This window comes from Calonectris borealis, chromosome 3, assembly GCF_964195595.1.
Source record: "Calonectris borealis chromosome 3, bCalBor7.hap1.2, whole genome shotgun sequence".
NCBI classification, from domain to species: Eukaryota; Metazoa; Chordata; class Aves; order Procellariiformes; family Procellariidae; genus Calonectris; species Calonectris borealis.
The window spans coordinates 72,226,828-72,249,478 of NC_134314.1; the positions used below are offsets into that span (position 1 = coordinate 72,226,828).

At 36.9% G+C, this 22,651-nt stretch overlaps 1 protein-coding gene across 1 annotated transcript in view; it reads right to left on the reverse strand.

Annotated features, from left to right (window-relative positions):
- The window catches only part of ESR1 (estrogen receptor 1), a 166,830-nt gene that overhangs the window by 69,481 nt on the left and 74,698 nt on the right, over window positions 1-22,651 (reverse strand). The window contains exons 3-4 of the mRNA XM_075146139.1: window positions 14,221-14,411; window positions 193-309 (exon numbers count right to left, since the gene is read on the reverse strand). Coding sequence (XP_075002240.1) covers window positions 193-309; window positions 14,221-14,411 — 308 coding nt within the window. The remainder of the gene's footprint in view (window positions 1-192; window positions 310-14,220; window positions 14,412-22,651) is intronic.

Here is a 22,651-nt window from a genome sequence, read left to right on the forward strand (position 1 = left end):
AATTTGGGCAAGAATTATAACATGGTATTTGGGAGGTTTTATTTTTTATTTAATTGTTCTTCGATTTAATCCACTTCAGCTCAATAAAATTAGTTGCTTCCTCCTTTAGGAACTGTAGCAGCTGTCCAATGAAGTTAGAAGACAGGAAGGCAGACACCAATGCTGAGGATTTGTTGAGTGCTGTGTACATACCACCTTTCATCATTCCCACTTCATAGCATTTTCTTAGTCGGCAAGCCTGGCAACTCTTTCTTCTGTTCTTGTCAATGGTGCACTGGTTAGTAGCAGGACACATGTAGTCATTGTGCCCTGTAAAACCAGAGGGAAAGTAAGGGCACAGTTATACACAGACATAACAAAACCGTCTATTATACTCTCTTACTTTTCATTGAGTATTTAGTACAGCATCTAACATCTCAGGGAGAAGGTAGGGTTACCATCATAATCTATCATAAAAGTATTGAAACAGATAGTGAAACTACCATCTATTCACAATACATTTATTCACAAGTTCTTTAAAAGTACTATTAAAAACACAAATGACAACATCTGTAGAATAATTAAAATAATGAACAATTAAAGCAGTCACAAAAGGGGATAGATTAGTATGAACAAGTCCCTTGACTTCCTTGCTCTTAGCCTGAGAAATACAATGCCATCTGGTGCGTGTGCCTGTGTTGATGTTTAACCGATAGACTGCACGAAACGGTTAGAGGTTTATAGAATTAAAAAGGCTTATGCACAGAACATTTTTTGATACCTACCACAATCTGGGACAGTTAAGAAACAAATGACAACAACATAAAATACAAGCAACAACCATTAATTAATCGTATCTCAGTGATAAAACAATCTCTAATTCCAATTGCATGTCTACTGATATATGCAAAAAACTTTTGTCATGACAAATTCTTAAATTACCATACCAAACCAAGTTTGGTACTGGTACCTTTTCCTTCAGAGCTCCGCTTTCTCATTTATTACCCTCTACATTTCAATTCTCGTTACAAGCATTTTCAGTGTACCATAATTTGTTACTGCCAACAAGCCTCTATTCCAATTTTCTCTTAAAAAATGTGTGCTTAAACCTGCTACAAAATTATTTTCCAACCATAGACAAAGATTAACAAGGACAAAAAAGACTATCCAAAATGATCTTATTGGTGCTCTGTATTCATCTAAACACAACTAAGGTACAGCACACAACGAAACAATTTTACTGCAGAACTGTTTGTTCTTTCTTTCAGGTCAAGGGATCAGCTTGAGGTAGAGTAGGGTGGAGGTTTGACAGAGGCCTTGGTCTCATCAAATCATCTATCCTTGACTAGAAATTAGAAAATAGAGTAAAAATTACTATCAGATTACACCAAGAACATCTGTTCTTTAATGCTACATAACTGGGATCCAATCAAAATAAGCAGCCAAACTGTAAACTTGTTAATATGGTGACAGCTGACTACACACTGACTCAAATAGACAGAACTATTATTTTTTAGCTCTACTTGACAGAACAGTATAATACTGAAAAAATCTGAATCCACAGGCTTTGCTCTAGGACTGCAGTAAAAAGGTAGAACAGAAACACTACCTCAACCTCAGCATGAAAGACCATTTTAATTTTCAGTTCCTCTGGTAGGATACAGACTGTTCTATATCTGATTCAAAACATTTCACATGTAAGGAAAAAAAAAAGTTGAGTCAGAAAGAAAACAGCCTCAACCATAACAAAAATATCTACAGGGAAAAAGAGCAAAAAGGGAAAGCCACGTTTTTAAGAAAATGCGCTTTTTTTTGATCACACTAAACAGCAGAAAAAGATTGTAACACCTGAACTCAATCGCCAGCCTTGTCTTATAAGCCAAGCTCTGAAATAGCATGAGAGGAAGACAGAAAACTATAATTACTCTTTTTAAAAACAAAGACAGACTTTGACAGAGTATCTGGTCTTCTTCCTAGTGAAGTTAAAAGGTAAGTTCACAAGGGGAACGAGAACAGGTTCTGAATTCAGCAAATAATTCAGAACACCATTTAGCTCTCTGTAAAATAAGCAGATAAACATTTCCACTTAGGTCAAAGCTGAACACATGAACAAGCTTACCACCTTTGCTGGACTGGCTGATGATTATAAGGTTCAACTCTCAAAAAAAAAAAAAAAGACACTGTGCAAAAATCAAAAATCCAAGTGGAATCAATATCAGCAGGGCAACCATGTTTTTTCACAGTGCTTATGTGGGTGATAACCTTTTCTTTTGCTCTGAACCTAGATTTCTTTATGCAAACTGCAAGTGTTTGGGAATAGGCATTTGGTTTGTAGAATAGTACATAAAATAATCCTATTTGTGATAGAGCTACAGTCCCTATTGAAATTAATATGATTCATATTATCATATTTTTACACTGAAAAGTTTTACCTTAAATATACACTTTAAAGGTTAGCATAATTAGTCTGTTTTCATGCGCATGACCTGCACCTTAGACAATCCACTCTTCTTTCAAAGTGCTTGACAGACTTCACAGAATAAAACCTGTAAAATTTTGAACGTAATAAAGGAAAGATCTGTGTGTGAGGGGCACACATCTTCAGATTACAAGTGCCATAGTAATGTCATTGTTTAGACTTCATATTTACTGTAAATCTAGGAAGAGGATAATACATTTAATATCTCTCATAAGTTTTGGTTTAGTTTAACCAACATACCTTCAGAAGACTGGAAAAGATTTAAGCAACCAGAAGAAAATGTTTGATAATTACAGTATACAGTAGAAATGATTACCAAATTAGTGAGGGAAGAAGAAAGAAACCATGGGAAGAAGGAAGGCAGGAACCTTTCCTGCTTCTCCACAATACCATCTGATTTCAAGTATTCAGTCACAGGAAGCGAGGAAGGAAGTTTCCTTTGCAAGGCACAGATACAGACTAGGGCAGTCTAGCTTGGGGTGGCATGGAAGGGAAAAAGGTAGAACAACACAATTAAAGAATAGGTAACATGCAAAGACAATTGTCTTTTAATTATTCTACCTTTTATTTTATCCTTAAAGCTCATGTCTCGGCAAAATGGATTCTGAACAATCTGACTTACTAGAAAGGATTTCTCACGGGTGGGAATCATCAACGTAAGAGTGGGACACATCAACAGGTGCCCAGCTGCCCTGCACTTCATTTTCGTGGTATCCAAAGAGTAATACATGCTAGAAGGGAGGCTAATTAGGCCATTTGGATGGTTGGCATCACAGGAATACCGAGAGGAAGAAATGTCTTCAGTGATCACTGATACTCGTAAAGGGAAGCACATACCACTTGGACCCTGTGGTCTTACTGGGTTTTTTTAAAATAAATTATCAGATAACCTGCACAAAATTAAAGGCAGTGAGTTTAACAGGGTAGACCCCTTAGTTTTAATCCCCTCATATGTATGACTTGCACTGTCATGAGCTACAAAGGAAGAGTTTAAAGGAGCTATTGAAGGAGCTAGAGGAAGGGGGGTCTGTTTCTTATGACATCTCACACATTGTACATTTTAAAACAGTAAAAATAACATTAAGTATTTTTATAGCACTTTATTATATGCTAAGGTCTTTCCAGAAGAGGGTGCAAAGATCTGGCTCTTTTGTCAAAACGCTAATTTTAGATGTGACAATCTGTGTGGTGACCAACAGTGGAGGGGGGGCAAGACGAGGAAGCAAAGTGTCAACAAGAAGATAATGGCTGAAATTAGGATGATTTTGAGTTTATTCCATCCCAGCCTGTCATTGTCAGAGCTTTTTCTTACTGCACATGCAGTCTGACTTTCTCTCGTCACCATGAGTCGTGTGGCTAGTATTTATATTCAGACACTCATCGCTATCCATCTAAGGATTCTCAATATAGCTGTGGTGTACGCAACAGCAGCACATGCTTGAATCAGAGTGGGCAGATGATTTATCTGTGAGGGCTTCAGTCAGCATAACACTCCATATTTCTTTAAAGTTAAGTGTGACTACATTCAGCAGAACATTTAAGCATCTGTGTACTTCTAGCAAGTAGTCCCAGCACAGTATATATGGTTAAAGTTAAGTAAATGCTTGAGTGTTTCACTGAATTGCAGCTTTGAAGAGCTGAATTTTGTCCTTGAATAGCAAGGATGAAAATTGGGGTCATATTAATATATCAATGGCAATTAACATAACACAGAAATATTTTTTTTCTTAAATGTGTAAACAGTTGCCATATTATATTACAATAACCATCAAGATTAGCCTGAGGGAATGATTAGTTTAAGCAGTACAAAGGTTGTACAAAAAAATGAACTAAAGAAACCAACATGTCCGCATGCCAGCTTAAGAATGCTTAATGACAGTTCTACAAACCCAATAAAGGAACATTTTTATCAGGTGAATTTTGTATGACATCTAGACTGATGTAGTTGAATTGACTCATCATACATTTCAAACAAAGCCAGTAATAATTATTATCCTTTTACTAATATATGCTTTTCCTTTAATTATTTTTTTATTTTCAATCCTCATGTCACACAAATTTCTTAAACTATTCTTTATCTATCTGCATAAGGCATCTGCCAGGCTAGCCATTCCCTGTGGAAGCACCAGGTCCTTCCATGATCTTATTCTGACAGTGAAATTAGCAGAATCTCATACATGTAGGTGAAGGGAAGGCTAGAGTATAGACTTTATCCACACCTTAAAGTGCCAAGCAAGTAACGAGTGGGAAGACTGCAGACAAAAAGCAAAACCTTGGAAAGAATAGCCTCAACAGCAAGTTGAAAGTTTTCATAAACGGTAAAAAGAAAAAAAAAATAACACCTGGACATTGCATATGCTAACCCAGCATGAACAAATAAATGCTGAATGTAAAATAAAAACTTATACCAATTTTAAATCAGAGTGCTCCAATAAAACTGCACTGATTGATTTTAAAATCTCACTCTTTCCTAACAGGTTTCACAAAAGAACAGAAGGTTATGTCTAATTCCTTTATAAGCACAGACACTCAACTTCACAGCTTAATTACCCTCAGACAAGGTCTTTGGATTTTGAACTTATGTTCTCTTAGCAACTACCCAGCACTGCTGAGAAAATTAATCATTTTTCTTTTTTTAAAGTAGCAAGACATTATTACAAGTGACAGTAAAGAAAAGGCCTAGAAGACTGTAAAACATACTTCCTTTTCTTCCAGTGAGGAAGTCCTCCTTCTATGCATACCTTGGAAAGAAAGATCACAGAACCACTGAAGAATGAGAAAGGAGGAAAGGTTAAAATTTATATACTCTGTATTATGTCCTTCAGCTGTGTCATGTAGCTCCCACACTGAGTGTTCACCTTCTAGTGGAATCTTCTTGCCTTCACGTATGTATAGCACTGTTCACATGAGCAGTTAATTCAAGCCAAATGATTATGATACCAACTTTTTCTTTAACCTTTCCATATACTGTTTCAGCTAACAGGAAAAATGAAGAAAGAAGAATGAGAATGGGCATTGCATGAGGATACCAAACCTGCTGCCATCTCCCCCGTTTAATAACGCATGAACATACACATTGAGAACGGGTGACATATAAAGAGTAAAACACTATTTAACTTTATAAATATATAAATATAAAATTATATTTTCTACTCCAGCAGATAATTTCAAAGTTTTTATTATTGGTCTTAGTCCTAAAATTTCAATTGGTGTTTCATCTACTACTTCAGGATTATGGTACCATATGCAAAGTCTACTTCTACCCCAATTCCATTCTCATTTTTTTAAATTTTAGACAAGGTAACAAAATAGGAAGTATATTTTTTCCTCATGACAAGGAAAAAAAGATGCCAATCCAGATCCCAGTCTCTACAAAATCTGGCAAAGGAGTGTGACATCTAGTTTCTGTTTCCCTATCTGATAAATCACAATTGTTTGGCACATGATTAAACCAACAGCTGTGTTAAAGGAAAAACTCCCACAATGTATTACTCACAAACATCTCGATACGATCCCTCCAGAGACAAAAAGCATTTTCAGAGTCATAGGCACGCCATGGCTATCTTATTCCCATAGACTTTGAATAAATCTCTTGTATTTTTAGCTTCCCAGTTTATTTGAGCTAAAATGGGAAGGGGTGGAATTCTACTACAGAAAACTCCCATGACTAATATAAAGAGGGCAAAAAGTTAAAAATATTGCAAATTACTCTTGTGCACTTAGAATCCAATCAATTGTTAGCAACAAGAATATTAATATAACTCTATTTTTATTCCAAGTATAACACCAGGTTTTGGATTGTGATGGGACCTATTGAATAAGTTTAGTTAGCCTTATTTTATATTTGGATCTTTGGTACCTGAGTGGTTCCTGGTATCATAAAGATTGCAAGGAGCTGTAATGCATTTGTCCTCACAGTACTTCTGTAAAGGAAGTGCTGGTATTTGTATTTTACAGAGCAGGGGGGAGATGGGACGGGATTCTCACTGCGCAGAGCGTGCAGTGGACGTGGGCATTTCTAAGCACAGTGAGTTTTCCGCATTGAAGTCTGTGAAACTGAAACTGTAAAACAGTCAACTCCTGGTTTGTTAAATTATTATACTAATCCTTAATATCAGTATTTTGACAAAAAAACCCTTTTCTGTCTATGTACTACTTTCTCATGCAAAGTAAAATTAAGTTATGCTCTTCTTTCATTTACTGATATATATCTGTGCTCTTTGGTTTGCTCACTTATACCTTATACATCATCCATGCTCTATGGAAGATTCATCTGTTTTATAATCAGAAGGGTCAACAAAGATAACTTGGTCTGTTGTCCTGCATATGTGTAGCCACATTTTAGAGTGGGGAATAAATGTGTTATTTATAACAAAGGAAGTCCAACTATTTCAATAATTTGTGACTAAATTAAATCAAATCTTTGAGATAAATATATAATCTTATTCAAAGAATTCAGACCATGAGATATTTACCACATCTGTTACTAAATTATACCAGCAGTTAATTGCCATGCTAGTTCTTTTACAGTAACTCTGAACTAGTACACATACTTCAATAAAGTTTGTTAATAGTCTCCTTTTGGAAATAAATTATGTCAAAGATCACTTCATGCACTTCCATTACATTTATCATTTTAGTCATCTCACACAGTTCTCTCTAGTCTGATTTCCACTTTTCAAAAGTGACTGCAAAGGACAACATAACCTACAGAAAATCTGAAAGTTCGTGGGAATGAAACTTATGGAGCCAGTTTAAATCAATAAACCCACCTGAGTTAAATGAGGTTACAAAAACATATTTCCCTTCACATTCTCTAAAACCAAGTGGAACAGTTAAGCACTTTCCTGCTGGACAAACAGACATGTTCTCTTGTAATTTGTAAGTGTAAAGCTCTTTTTTTCTTTTTTTTTTCTGTGTGAATATTTTGAACTGCTTACAGGCTCAGCCCTGAGCTAGGAATAATGTGAGTTTCTAAATGAAATATTCATTAAATACTTGCAACAAGAAATACTGTTTAAGTTCTTTTGTTGTTTGATATGGCACAACAACCATATTCCAAAGGAAGTAAAACACAATTAAATCTAATAATACAGGATACATTAAGTACAGCTTCTAAGGGCTAGGAATTCTGTCTAGGAGATGGGAAAAGCTTTAGACTTGGCAGAGGAAGAACCAGTGACCATTTATAAAATCAAGTAACAATCAGTAAGTGTTCTCTACTTTCTGGTAAAGTGTGTTGCCCAACTTCAGAAAGTCTTTCAACATTGCCTGGAGTGACATTTCATATGTCATCTAGGAAAATATAGTTTAGATGATTTCAGAAAACCAGTCTCAGAGAAGAACTATCAGAGTTCACTGTTACAATGGAAGCTGATACTGAATGAGGCTCCATAGTGTCTGTCCTGGATCCAGTTCTACACAGTATTTTCCTCACTGATGGCTAATGGACTGGAGTATTTATTTTATTAAATATTATTTATTTGTAGATGACATTTATATGTGTTAGAAGAACAGAGAAAAAAACAGACTACTCTGCTAGTCAGACAGAAATAAATCTGAAATAAACGGCAGGAGTCTACAGGATAAGAATTCTAAATTATCTTGGCAAACTGGAGATAGCACATGGGAAAAAACAGCACAAAAGTAAGGACCAGTACAAATCACTACATTGAAATGGGAATAATCAGATGCACAAAACAAGATGGGAAAGAAGTGGTTTCTTCTCTAGAAAAGTATGCTTGAGTTTATTCTGCATTACACACTGATTATGACTGAAGAGTGTCATGTTTCTGTAAATAAGGCAAACATTACAGTGTGATAGATGTAGACAAATACCACTGGCTGGGCTTGTAAGGTAATCCTGTTGCTCTATTCGGTACTCGTAAAGCATCACATAGAAGGAAATCATGCTTCAAGAAAAAAACAAAACAGGACAAACGGAGAATCTCCAAAGTAGGGCAACTAGAAGATTAGAGGTCTAGAAAACAAAACCTATGAGAAAAGGTTGAACAAACTGTGTTTCTTCAGGGTAGGTAAAACAAATTTTTTTTTTTTTTTTTAAAGTGTGATAACAATCTTCTGTGCTTTAAAGGTTGTTGCAGAAGGAAAGCAAACAATTTGTTTTCTGTGGCATGATAGACAGGAAAATAAATGATGAGCTTAACCCTCAGGAGGGAAGATTCAAATTTCATAGTAGCCTTCAAAGATAAGGAGAATAAAACATTGGATCAGGCTACATGTTTTTAAGAAGCAGTTCAATAAGCACATGTAAGGAATTGGCAACAGTTGATCTTATCACAGGACAGAAAGATGGACTAGAGCTCAAGGTCCACTGCAGCCCTATGGTTTGCTTAGACCATGAAAAATAAGGAAGTATCCTGGATGCAAACATCTTAAGTCACTGCCACATCCATGTTGAACGCAGCACTTAAAACTTGCTGGAAAAGTACCACATTCAAAATTGCCTTACCAGGAAAAAAGAGGTATTGACTCTTGTCTTTCAATAACACCCAAGTTTCTGAAACAAGATCACCATCAGTTAGACTGCTGATATTAAAAATACACATTAGGGGACAACGATCAGAGCATGTGTTTAACTCAAGGGGCTCTAGAGAAAAACTAGTAAATACACAAAAATAAATCAAAAGCAGTTTCAGAAGAACCTGGCTGACCACAGGCTGTTAGAGCAGTCCCAATGGTGTCTAAACCCTGATAGACTTTCCAAACACACATTTTCTAGCCTTCAAACTTCCAACAGTCACCTACCTCTCGAATTGGAACCATGCGTTTTCTGCCCTGAGACTAGATACCGGTCTGCAGCCCCCTGTTTATTGGCTGTGATTACCTCTGCTAGTCTCACTTGGGTTCATGTTTTGTAGTTTTGCTCTTTCGGCTGACAACTCATAGAATCAGTGTACAAGCTTAGTCTTATTAGGGAGTTTCTGTCTTCTTGGCTGCAGGATTTGTGCAGCGTTTGCAGCTGTTATCAAACAGATTATAAAAATACCACAAAAACAGAAGACAATAATGGAAAGTTAAAGGGAAGACCTCAGAAACCTCCCAAATTGACAATATTGCAATTGCTGCACTGCAACATTACCTAAACACCCACTTATTAAGGATGTTTTACCAGTGAAATTCTCTCCAACTCAGACCAAAGTATGTAGCATTAACTACATACTTTCAACAAAGTACAGCTCTATCGCTGTGAAGTTAAAACAATTGATAACACTCAAAGTCTACTGCCAAAACTCTCCTACTTGATGGTCAGGAAGCATAACTTAAATAAAATCCATGTTCAAGCCACACAGCTAAAATACTTCCCACCTTCAAGAATTCCTGCACTTCGGAGACTACTATATCTCTGTGATCAAGACATTAATGGCAGGCCTCTGGAATCCCTCAGCGAGGCTATTCATCCATTCTCAGGTGCCAACCTGTTCTTGCTGGACTTGTACTGCCCCCCATCATGCAGTAATTCTTAACTGGATATTTGTGAAATATCCCAGATTTTTGTCTGCAAGAAAAGGCAGAGAAGGTGCACCTGAAAAACATCAGAAGGGCATATGGAGGAGGCAGAGAAATAGAACTGGGAATTTCTAAAATACTTCAGCAATTCTGAGATCAAGATACCCTCCAGTGTAAGGAGTTACCCCTCATTTGTTCTGAATCTCTTGTGCTCCCACTGGGGGTTCTCAGCCCCACATATGTAGGCATTTGTTGAACGCTTCTTAAAGGTGGTAAGAGTAACTCCTTCCTGTCCCATACCCTTTGTTGGCTATCCGAAAAAGAAGAGAATATAAAAGGAGGGGGAAAGAATGTGTGAGTCACAAGCGGATTTTTAATTTGTAAATGGCATTTGTAAGGCTGATGTTGAAATACTTCATCCAATTCTGACATCCAAATTTTAAAGAGGCTATTATGGGTGCAGGGAGATCAGAAAAGGTGCAAAGACAAAGGACTCAGAAAATAGAAAGATATACAGCAGGAGATTGAAACATTTTAGTTCACTTAAGATATCAAGGTGATTTGATTGTAACAAGTTATAAGAACTTCCCACAGGAGAGAGATACCAGATACTAAGTCTGGTTTGTAGATGTGATGTAAAAGCCAAAGTAGTTCAAATTAGAAAGGTAATTTTTCAGCAAATGGGAGCACAAGTCATTAGAATAAGCAGTCATTGTAAGAAAGCTCTTGAGCCCACAGATCAAGGCTGGGCATCTTCTAAAAGATTTACCTCCATCAAGTTATCAGGCTTTGTACATGGATAGCACAAAAAGTTATATTAAGAGAAGACCAGACTTCATGATCTAATGGTCCTTCTTGGTCTTAAAATCCATAAATATTTTAGTAGAGAAGTACAGTGTGCTGTGATGTGACTGCTTGTTATGCTTCTGGATTCAAGTCAGTTGACCAAGTACACTCCTGAAGGCTACATATGCTGGGCGAAGAATAAAGCACTCTTCTATCACCAAGCAACACAGTGTTCTTGGTGTCATATGATTTTTCCCTCCCATGAAACATTACACATTAATATCAGTCTGCACAGAGTTTTCTCAAAACAAGGTCCCAAATCACTTTTGGGACATAAACTAACAAAATAGACTGACATGGGCAGTTTCAGGAGGCAGCTGAGATTTTCCACCAACAATCTGTTGTTTAAACAAAATTGAGCAGTTGCACATATTGAGAAACAGTTACTAATTCAGGTTGCCGTTCAAGCTTTAACTGTTTGACAGCAAAGAACAATAACTTATCATTTAAAATTCACATAATATTTCCAGAACCATTCCAGCTCCCCTGGATAAAAATGAAGCTATCCATCTCCACCTCGGGTAAGGTCCAATGCAGATGTGAGTTTTCACAAAATTTGAGTATATATATATGCAAGTAAGCATAGATATCTCAGATATCACTGAGAATAACAGATACACAGGGAGGAAATGGATCACCCCATACAGCTTGTTCATTGTTTGTGTCTGTACTCACTTTTTCCTGGGGTTCCATTAAGAACCATATAGAACATTTGACTATAGTCTATTAAGAACATCGAACTTCACTATAGCAATTCTCCTATGAAATCTCTGATGAGAAGTATAAAAATGACCAATCATCTCTGCATCTATATATGTATTGAGAAATACAGGACAGCAAAGCACAAAAGTAGCATGGTTATCTTGCATTTAAAGAAAGACACACTATAAACAGCAACAAAAATCTTTGCTGAAAACATTGTGTGTTACTTTCGTTTATACAAACAAGTCCTGTGTACCTCAATACAGTTTAATCATATGATTCCCAGGAAATTTTTGTCCCTTTTTTAGGAATGCATATCATATATATAAATGCAGATATAATAATATTTAGTCCACATATCCTTCTACATGTACACCTATACATTTGTAGTATTCATTCCTAAATATCCAATCATAACCTATTTAAAATTATTACCATCTGCATGGTAAATAGCAGGTTTTCTCATGTATTCTCAATCTAAAAATTACTGTCATTTTCATAAATTGGACACATGCCCAGTGAGAACATGTAATTGCTGAGGTAGAGATCTCTTCCAGATCCAGCAGGAAATTCAAAAAATCCCTTAGTTCATCGAGACTGGGTACCTATGACTTTAAAAGTCCTTTAGAGGACTTTTCATACCATCTGTGATCAAGTGACCACAATTCTCTCGTAAGTACTCATATTCTTGAATTACTTTCTTGATATTAGTGGATGTCATTTTTTACGATAGCTGTGAACCACAAAAAAGGTGGATCAACTGGAGAAAGTACAGAGGAGTTTAACAAACGGGATCAGAAATCTAGAAAGCATGTTCTACTGAAGGAAGTGGGTTTGTTTAGTCTAAAAAAGAGAAGACTGAGGAAAGATATGATAACAGTCTTCAACTATGTAAAAGGTTGTTGTAATAAGCCTTCTTCATGCCCACAAGGGATAGGGCAAGAATTAGAGCAAACATGACTTAAAGATCAAGAAAGGCATTGTACGGGACACTGGAAACTTAAGCTTTAAATTTTTAAAGCTTACATACTCAAAAATTATCTTAAGTATATAAATGTAGCAAGACTAAATTTACTAATTAGCATGTACTGTAGCACAAAGAGATAACACATCCATTGTGGAGGACCACAACATTTGACCACATGGAGACTAGGGCAAAACCACCCAAGTGCTGACTTAGAATCATGGAACTCAATGAAACAGTCAGATTCATTTCTTCTTCCATAATGGCCAAAAGCTGAAGATCTGTGCTGTATACTTACTTGATGACTGACTCTTACTTTTGCTTAAGAATATTTCAATTTTCACTTTGTTGCTGACTTAGTTCAGTTCGAGTACAAGGACAGAATTTCAAAATTCTAAGAATAATTCTGATTTGGTCAGGGGAACTCAAAATGAAAAATAATGAAAAACACTCAATAAGGGAGCTGTTCTCCCTACATCATAAGTAAATCATTCTGATGGTAAGAGAAAAGCATTTCACCCTTTCTCCCTCCAGTGTGGCTTATTATTGACCTCTAGCTGTAACCACTCTCTTTTCTAAAAATCATTTTGATGAGTCTGGAAAAGGAGAAATACAAGTAACTATTAACTAATCACATACATTCAAATCATTTCATCAATGTCTACCCCACAGCCAATCTTTCACTTTTTTCTTTAAGGCGGGGAAAATTCTGAGCTGAATGCTGGAAGTCTTAACTCACCTCAGTAAGTTACCATGACTACCATGCAACAAAACAGGCAATAATCACACCTTGTGATATGAGGTAAAAACTGTTCCTCACTATGTTTACTTCAAAAAAGGAGCAACAGGAATTTTTTGCCTATATACCAACTGGAGATTTAAAAAACTATAGAAACCTAATTAAAGCATAGCGCTTTACTAGTTTTTTGTTTGGAAAGGAAGAAATCTGTTTTATTTTCTTCTCCAAAATAAGACTTAGATATTGAACAGTACCCGTATTTTCAGTAGAATCATACTTACTTCTTACTCAGTTTAGGAGATGTTGAACAAAGCAAAAAAGTATCCATTCCACAGAGTGACAGGCATTTAAATCAAGAATTATCTCTGTCACAGTAACTAGCACTTTTTCTGTTAGATGCCCTTTGCCCCACTGGACACCTTGCACATATACTTTTAGCCATGACAAGACCGTGAACTAAACCGTTCTGTGTACAGTTCAAAGCCCTGTTTTGCTGACAGATAAAATTCTATTTCATCAAGGAAACATTCCTTTTCAATATTGGTTCTCAAAAGACATCTCACATCTTCAAGGAGTTGAGATTTGGATTGAACCATCTTACTAATGGAGCACTACATTAAGATTAATAAATCAATCGACATGAATTAATCTTCATCTGACAGGGAATTCTCAGAAAAAAAAGATTTGGATAAGAACTTAATCACAGAAGAGAGAGATGCATAGCCTGAAAGAGTGGTCATCTTGATCCAGTAAGGATTTTTAAATTAGATTTCTCACTGCCTCCATGGTCAGACATACCTAAACCAAGGAGAACATAGAGAAGCTTTTCTCCCTCATTAATCTTGGTCTAAATAACAACATATTATATACCTGCTAGAAGCATTCACCAAGTACAGAGCTAAAAATATGTGGGAGAGCATAGTAGCTGCTAATGAAAACCCAATAAATGTCACTGTCCTGGGCTCAGGCTGCAATCTCAAGTAGCTTCACAGTTTCCTCAAGAGTAAAGAGTAAACGTGATTCACTTGAAAAATTTATTACCTTGAATACTCCTTTTGAAAAAAGCTTTGCAACCCTCACAAGACCAGACCCCGTAATGGTAGCCTGAAGCGTAGTCGTTGCAGACAGCACAGTATCGGGTCTCCTTGGTGGACTCCATGGACAGGCTCCCTTTCTCGTTGGTACTGGACATCCTCTCCCGGATGCTGTGGCGCCTGTTATCAGAGCTTGGCCTGTTAATAGCAAAAAACAAGCATAATTATTTCAGTGAGTTTAAGTCTCGTCCACTCCTGCAGATTGTAAGAAAGAAGAGCAGATCTAGATTTGAAGCAAGAAATGGACAAAAAAATAACCTTTTATCACCTTCTGTCCTGTTCTAGTTAGAAAGGTGTGGAACCAGTAAGACACAGAGGAATTTATTACAAATCAATCTGATGTTATTAGGCCTTGTACCTTGAAAAATTAAAAAGCTATTTGATAAATTAATCAGTTTTTCTCAAGACATAACAAAGGAATACAAAAAAATCAGCATTTTTTTTTGTACCTGATCCTGTCCAAAGGGTTCAGAATGACTACAGTATCAGTAGGTATTTTGAGAATCTGAGGCAAAAAAAAAACTTAGTGTTTGCATCTGAATTTGCAAGGCACTTAAATTATTAACCAGGCTATTTTCAAGTATTATTGCCCAATTAGAGGTGCAAACTTTCCTTACGTTGTCAAAGATATAATACTGCATAAAACAGTTCCTATTCTCATTACAATACCTCTTTCATAAAAATTAAGAAGTGGTTTTAGCACAACAAGAAAAGTCAGAAGGTATTATAAATTGTTGCCGAAGAATTTTTGTTCTAGTAATGTACATGTTACTGGACATGTAACATGACATGTTACTGGACATGTTACTAGACATACTAGACATGCAGATGACCCACACGTGCATGCTGCTGAATGAAAACCGAACAAATCTATAGCGTAAATGGCAATGAATTCACATCTAGTGAATCTGGTAATAGGTTATTATGGGTAGCTGCTGCAGGCATGGTAAACAATATTCAAAAAGATGAGAGGACGTGAAATTACCAAGGGAACCAGCAATGAACTCTGGGATTGCTCCTGGAAGGCAAACAGCTCTTGCAAAACATGCTTTCCAGTAAGAGTCTGCACTACAAATTGTCCAGGAGACAAATACAATTGGGTGTAACAGCATCAGACAAGCTAAAGCATGAAGAATCCTACTGTTTAGAGTAATTATCCACTTACCACGCATGTTTTAATTGCTGATTAGTAAACAGGTGGCTCTTATCTCCCCAGAGTCCCAACATTTTCTCAAACCACCATATCCTGGTTTTGAGCCTAAGAGACTGGGGGCTCTCTCTTTCAGATTTCTTCCTACATACCTAATTTTGCCTCATTCCCTTCTTCAATGCAGCAAAACTTCCTTTGTTTTGATGAACCAAGGCATTTGGCACCAACAGCACCTTCTTGCTCCAAACCAATACTCCCCAGCAGCTTTCTGGTTACTCTACGTATGCTCAACTATCCTCCTTCATGTAGCCAAAGTTCCCTGACATCTCCTGCTGCAGTCCATCTCAATGCCCAAAAGCTTTCTACCAGCCAAAGCCACCTGGACACTCTCACACGTGCTGCCAGCCATCCCCTCAAGACTTTTTATATATAATTTCTGTCCCCGAATATGATATATTTTCATTGAACAGCTTTGAATGAATATCAGTTATTAGAGAAACATGAGGCTTCATCTTGTTAGATAGCAGAAACTGCTACTGGCATCATTCAGGAAAACTGCATTTTTTAAACCTGAAGTTCTTTACCAAGCCTTATATACCAGCTAATTTTGAAAACTTACTTAAATAATTTTTGTTTCCTTGGGACTTGTGCAAGACAGAAGAAACTGCAAATGGTGATGTGCTAACATGGCACAACTCTGGCTGTTTAGTGAGATGGGAAAACTGGAGAGCATCACAATTCTGACAACATGAGTTTAACAAAGTAGGCAGCGAAAAAAAAACCTTTCACATTTCAGATGTTAAAAAGTGAAAAGGTGAAAACAGTATCATTAATAAATCGTTATGGATACAACACATACATGGTTCATGTAACTACCTTTTCCAACCCACCAAATCTAGGTAGTTTTTTTATTCCTCTCCAGGTCCTGAATATTCCTTTGAATTTGCTTTATCTCAGTGCCTCATTTAATTGACTTCTTTTTTTTCTACTGAGCACTGATCAAAGCTGTTGTTTCTTATCTTCTCCACCCCATTCTCTCCTGCCTGCAGCTATATCACCTAATCCATCCCCTCAGTATAACTTTAAATTAACCACAATGGGGCTTTTTTGAAAAATATACTTTTAGGTGTATATAACTACAAGAATGTTTCAAATATTTAAAGTAAATCACCAAGCAAGCAAATAACTGTCAGTATAATTTTAACAGCAATAGACTAGTCTGTTAGCTGTACGTGACCACCTGATAGATATTTACAATTTTGGATCTTTTTTCTTTTTTTAAAACTGCTACAAATATGCATGTTATATGAGACAAGGTTCACAAAATTATTTTCGTATCAATAAGAAATAAAAATAAATTACAGTTTATAAAATTTTACTTTTTTAAAAAGGCACATTAAAAACAGTAAAAGGAAGAAAATGACAGGTTCCAAAACAATACGTATTTTTGCAGGTGTGTAGTAATTTTCTGACACCACACAAACACACACAAACTTACTAAAAAAATCCTAGTTTCCTAGCTGGACACAAAAAAACCCACTTCAACTAACAGGTAAAACCAAAACAGAGTAAAGAAATACCAAAAAGTATCAGTCATCATTCAGTCCAGATAATTTAAATTGTCATCTTTTCAGAATATTTCTCTTCACTCAGATCAACACTAGGCTCACAAATACATTTTTCTTAAAATTGTATTTAAGAATAATAAAAAATTACTGAAAAATAGCCTGAAACAAGAACAAAAATGCTTTTTCTATCTAGAAAAGATAAGAAATCTCATGAAAAATGTATGCTCCAAAGAAAAAAAGATGTTTAAACACTAACAGGGAAGGTGCTGTACAGACAGACATATTTTGCGATGCTGCTTGCGGGGAGTCCGTCCCACAGGTTCTGTCCATCCTCAGCCACTGAACAAGGGGGGAAGCTGCAGGCAGAAGCAATGAGACAGCTTGCTCCCTGCAAGCACACACAGGATCCATGGCACAAGGGATCACAGACAGACAGGGGAGTAATGCCACCGTTCACACCTGCCCATAATGCCCCTGCATTTCATATTTGACTTAGACCTCCATTGCCTTCCTGCACACAAACTTGTTATATAGAAAGACCTCTATAAATTTGTTAACGCAGACCTTCAAAAAACAAAATGAATCCAAAGATGGCCTTGCTGGCTTCCCACCCCCATCCCTCTCCCAAAATCAGTGCCACTCGAGCACCACTTTGAGCAAGATTTTGCAAACTGGCCTTGCAGAGTCATCACATTCAGGCTCTTGTGAACCACAGTGGGAAACACACTAAAATCCGCCTAGCCCCATCCTCCCCAGAAATAACATCCTGCCACCCCTTTCCATTTGTACAATGGAAATGAAAACTGGTAATAAATAAACTTTGGATTATCACAACTCTAGTACTTATTAGAGGAGATGAGGAAGAAATCTTTTTGGGAAAAGAGTATCCCAATAACACAGAGCTTGCTAAATCAAAATAACATCTCAAATTTCACCCAGAAATCAGCTTCTAGTTAGTGCACATCACAGACCACTGATTCTGTGTCCTGACAAAAAATAACAGTCTGCTCTTCATCCAGCTTTGTTAGGTTTCAAGGGTTAGCCTTCTGGAGAACATAGTGCAACAACCTAACCCAACTTTAATAACTTTGGCAAGATCATCATTCCCAAAATACAATAGCAGAACCTTTTCAACAATCGCCTTTGTAATCTATGCAGACAATAACAAAAAAAAGACCGAAAGTTCTTGTCAACTATGTTTACCAAAGAGAAACACAAATCAAGAAGAAAGAAAACCCCAGATAAAGCCCTCCTTCCAAGGCCCCCACCAAAGCAGAACAGATTAGAAAGCAAAAAATCCTCAGGATTTTCTGCTCTTTCCAAATGTAATAACACAGCAAACATAAACCAGAAAGTGTTTTGGAACCTACAGAGCAGGAGAAACTTGTCTTCCACACTCACTTTCATGTTTTTCCACCTATGTCATGCTGAGTCTGCTCTTCAATAAATGTGTTGTTAGCAAACAAGACACCTCTGCTTTCAACATTCACTTATCACCTGCAACTCTAAGTCAGCCAAGTGATCATTAACCCCATATTGACTGTAAGGTAAAAAGAATGCGTACCTGAGGGAATTACAGTTTTGTAATGTAAACTCAGTTTTTTACATCACGGTAATCTGACTGGCAGACAGGATGAATTTAGGATAACCCACAGTACACAATCCACCCAACAGCAAGGTAAGGCCCAATCTATTCACAACCCCAGCTTTGTCTGAAATGAAGAGATTTCATAGGCAGGAGGGCTTAAGGAAAAAGTTATTTAAGCAGTTAAAGGAGACACCTTGAGAGATTCTAGTTTTCTGGGTTTACTTTCATACAAGAAACTTTAATCTGCAGCTGCTAAATCTTTCGTACCAGAATGGATGGAAGTTCCCAGTGTAAAAAGCCTCAAAACCAATGGCCATTTCAAATGCAGTCAAGGTCTAGCACAAATGTTTTTCCACACATTGGACTTATTATAACACCATTCTACTATTCAATATGAAATTAATTAACTTGCTGTTAGAATGTGAATTTCCATATGGGGCAAAATATTTATGAATTATTATTTGAACAGAATTAACTGCTTGAAAATACTTAAAAGATATCTCAAGGAGAAGTACGCAATAAGAATTACTAAGTATACAAATAAACAGAAAATTGCCAAGTACATTAAGTGCCTCAAAACCGTACGCTCAGAAAGTAGCTCCAATGAATCTGAAAAAAAATCATATGCCAGCCAAATGAAAATCTTGGCTTAAAACTAATATCCCAAAATGTCCAGGGTTGTAATTAAGCTAAATACAACTTGACAATGGAGAGAGAAAGTCTTACACGGAGTTGTATATCAAACAGACAGAATCACAGAGTATTTTAGGCTAGGTGAGACCTCGGGAGGTGGCCCCATGGCACAAGATGGACTACAGCAATGAGGGTGGGTTCCAGCAACGGGACTGGAAGCTGGCATTGCTCCTTGGCTGATCCCCAGAAGATCAACTGGAGCTCACCGTGGGGCCCGATTGCGAGTGATTCCTGATCCATGGCTCTGAGCACTCACTCACTCACACAGCTAAACTCTGTTCCTCCCCAAAACAGGATGGTTTCATCTATGGTACCGAGGGAAAAGAACCTTGGCATAGCTCCTGCCTGAACCATGCCCTGGGAGAGGGTTACTCAGCCAGGCCAAACCGTGGCTGGGAGTGTGAAGCTATTAAGGAGTGAGAGCCATCGTGCTGGTGTTTGCACCCACGCCCTGGCCTTGTTTAGGTAACTAATATAGATGCAGGCCTTTCTTGCCCCACTATCCTCAGTTTATTCCCTGATCGTCAACAAGTTAATGTCTCTGGCTGCAGCATCAAAAATGAGAGTAATAAGCATTTCCCTTAGACAATGATGATGTCTTCTCTAGCTTAGTGCCTACCTCACTAAACGTGACATTTAAGTTCATCTACAATGTCTATACGGGATAAACATAGCTGTGAAAATCTGACACTCCTGGGTGAAAGTAAGCTGTAGGATGAGAAGGAGCTGCCTGCCATCTGTGACAACAATGCGGGAGGAGACCTTCATGCTGGAGAAATGCTCCTCTGGTCGCTTCATCTCTTTCATTTCATGGGTTTGGCTGATACCGCCTCTTCTCCTTCAGGGTGAGTGCAGGGACACCTAAACAGGACTGTGTGTGTAGAAGACCCTAAGCTAGTGTAGTGAATGGATGAGGTAAAGAAATAATTATCATAAAGGAATGAGGAGAGACAATATGAAGAACGACTTTAAAAATAACAGAAAATATATGTGAAGGCCAACTAAGAAAAAAAATGGCAAGGAAACCAACTGAAAACAGGCAGGACTCAGTACAGGAAAAAGAAAAAAAAGATAACTGACAGGAGAGCCATTTAAGAAAAAAAAAGAAAAGAAATTAAATTATGTGAAAGCTGAATAATAAATTAATCTTAAAATACTGACAGTATTTCAGAATGTTTCAGAAAATGTATTTTATAGTTAGAAGACACTAGAATGTTATCTTTAGAACTAGAATAAAATACAGCTTTATTTGGTAACTAAACTGAAATAACTTAGGAAAAATAGCTCAATATTGACCAAGAAATGGTACTGTTGAGGACAGGGTCTGTCAACATGAAAACAAAAGCGTATCTTCTAAGGTCATCAAAACTTCTTATTCAACATGAAATTAAACGTTTCCTTTGGCATGAATTTTATCGTCTTCCTTCACTCTTAACTCTGGTTAATCTTAAAATGAGTGATTGAAATACTACATTTGGATATGCCAAAATTAAACCATGCCATGTATGAAGAAAAATCTCCTCTAAAACTATTTGTTAAAATCAGTATAAATTTGCACATCCTTTCAGTCCCTTAAAAATTAATTTTTAACAATTTTTTTTTTCTCAGATCTGTCACTAATATTTGCAGACTGGATTAAACTCTAGAGAGGTGTGTCTATGCACAGTCACTGTGTGGGCTGTGGCATCTCCAGCCACACTTCCTGGAAGTTCTATTGATGAGAGGGGAAGGGAGCCCAGGCTCTTCGTTCACGTGCTTAATACCTGCATTTGGATGTTTTCAATATTTCCCTCTCCCATACTTCCACTCCTGGGATCGGTTTCCATGGTTTATAAGTGTGAGCTAATCATTTTGCAGCTGATCCCCTTGACAGCATAGAAGTTTGCCCAACTTTCTGAAAAATGTGGAAGACTTTCTTGGGGATGGCAGCGGGGTGGGTGTGGGTTTAAAAGAGGAAAAAGCTCAATCTATTTGTCAACAGGTCTGAAATTTAAATTCATACAAAAAAATCTTTGGAATAAATACTGAGAAGTTGGTTCTGTCTCATTCTATTTCTCAGTGCCGTTGGAATCTAAACTACAACTCACTTATTTTCATTAGTCTTAAGAGAAGAGTGGTGGTGTAGCTGTACCTCACGGAGTAGCCCAGAATTCAAACAGTTCTGAAGCAATGGCAATTTTCTGGTTTTTTTCTTATGCACAGAAGGTTAATAATTTCTTTCTGTATGTAAGGTGAATGCAGAAACACCCACACACATGCTTTATATGAATATACAGTAAAAGAAGATGAAGATTTTAAATACAGCACATGGCTGAACTGCACCTTGCAAATGCAGCTGAAACCTTCATTTATCCCTCCTGTGCATATGTATCTTATCTTTAATTATATGATCATACTTTTCACAGGACAACAGCTCATCAGTGCACAGAATAAAAAGAATTTATTAAATGAGCAACTATTCTGCCTTTGTTTATTTTCCTTTCCTGACTGTTCGGTGTCTGGTGCCTTATTATCAATACACTATCTGAATTCAGCTATAATATCAGAATTAATTTCCTTCCAGTATTTCCTTGCCACTATAGCATTTTAGTGGTTGACAGGTGCTAATGAATGTATTTTTCCAATACTCTTGTGAGTTCAAAGGATAAAAAATGATGCTGCAAGAGATTAAGGTCAAAAGAATATACTGAGTGATGTGCAACCTGAGTTTTTTAAGTACCCACCATTAAATAGCATTTTGAATGTTCAGGGTGCTACTTCCCTTGTCTGCAATTGCAAGGATAAATGTTCAACACTTACATAAATCAGACTGTAGGACTTCCAGTCAGCACAAAGAAAATTACAATACAACACAAGACTACTTGTGAGGAGTTTGATTTAAATGATTTCTGAACTTCACAGAAGCATTTGTGGCAGAATCAGGCAGACAATTTAGTTCTTCAGGCCAGCAATCAGCTACCTTCACATAATACTACTTGAAATTTTTGCCTCATTCTTTTTTTTAGCTACCAGTCTTTGCAAGAAATGAGTAGAGACTTTACAAACAGTGACATATTTCTCTATATGAGCATGACATGTTCCAGAGTTGATCCTTTTCATATATTGAAACAGCAGTCCACTTATGAATACCTTATAATTATGAAAATAATTATTATAATAATAAACACAAAGGCACAAAGGGACCAAATAAGGTTTGCACAGGTCACCTTAATTTGGGTTTATTAGAAACACAAGTTTGCAAATAACATTTTTTCTGTGTGTAGCTTCTCACCTTCTAAAGAGGACATCTAGAAAAACAAAAATGTTATCCTTCTGCCTTATATTTATAGTCACAGACAGCAGGGCTGGGACATGTTGGTGCACCTCTCACTTGCCTTAA